Genomic DNA, 825 nt, shown 5'->3' with positions numbered 1-825 from the left:
GGGCACCCAGCGCTCCCAGTGCCTGCGCTTCCTGCCACTGGTTTGACGCCTGGAGCAGGCACTCACAACCGTGTGACAACTGGAGTGAAGCAGCAGATAGAACTTCTGACTCCCTCAGGGACAGGAGAGTGGAGTGCGAGCTCCACCCGGAGCTCTCGCAGGTAAGAGACCGAGGAAACAAGCAGAGCCGCGTCTCCAGGAAGGGCAGCAAAGGATTCAGCTCCCACAAGCGCAAATACACAAACACAGCTGCTTTTTTCCCTAAAAAACCCCCAAACAATCAAAAACAAAACGGAGAGAGGGGAGCAGGTGGCTGTGCAGCCCCAGTACCTGTCTTTGTTCTTCACGCTGGGAGTCTCGGCCACGATGCCGGCGTAGAGCCAGACCTGATTCCTGTCCTTGTACTTCGCCACAACCCGGCTGCCCACGTAGTGCTTCTCGGGCGAGGGGTGATAGTCGTAAGCGATGTGATTGCCCGAGAGCAAACTCTTGCCCTTGTTGTCGAACTTCACCTTGTATTTCTTCCCAGCACCTGCGGGACGTTCCGCCACGGCGAGAAAAATGAAGTTCAGGCGCTCTGAGCCCGCCCGGCCTCACCCACCCGCAGCTCAGCGCCAACCACGGGCACTGCGGCCCCCGGGCGGGACGTACCGACCGTCTGGATGGCGATCAGCGTCCCCTTGTGCCACGTCTTGGTCCTCTTCTTGCCCAGGATGGCCATGCCGACGTTCAGGTCGCCGTCACTGCTGAGGCTGCTCCCGGCCAGGGCTGGGCCAGCGGGCTGGGCGGCGCCGGGAACTTCCTGAGGTCCTTGTGCATCTACCC

At 60.8% G+C, this 825-nt stretch overlaps 1 protein-coding gene across 1 annotated transcript in view; it reads right to left on the bottom strand.

The window, feature by feature from the left end:
• SETDB1 (SET domain, bifurcated 1) overlaps window positions 1-825 on the bottom strand; it is a gene marked incomplete at both ends in the record, with an annotated part of 3,858 nt that overhangs the window by 1,086 nt on the left and 1,947 nt on the right. Inside the window, 2 exons of the mRNA XM_010138142.1 lie at window positions 331-532; window positions 652-768. Coding sequence (XP_010136444.1) covers window positions 331-532; window positions 652-768 — 319 coding nt within the window. The remainder of the gene's footprint in view (window positions 1-330; window positions 533-651; window positions 769-825) is intronic.

Source organism: Buceros rhinoceros, unplaced genomic scaffold, assembly GCF_000710305.1.
Source record: "Buceros rhinoceros silvestris isolate BGI_N320 unplaced genomic scaffold, ASM71030v1 scaffold23306, whole genome shotgun sequence".
In the NCBI taxonomy this organism is placed as follows: domain Eukaryota; kingdom Metazoa; phylum Chordata; class Aves; order Bucerotiformes; family Bucerotidae; genus Buceros; species Buceros rhinoceros.
Note: the sequence above shows the minus strand (reverse complement) of the source record. Positions and strands in the feature narration are given on the sequence as shown.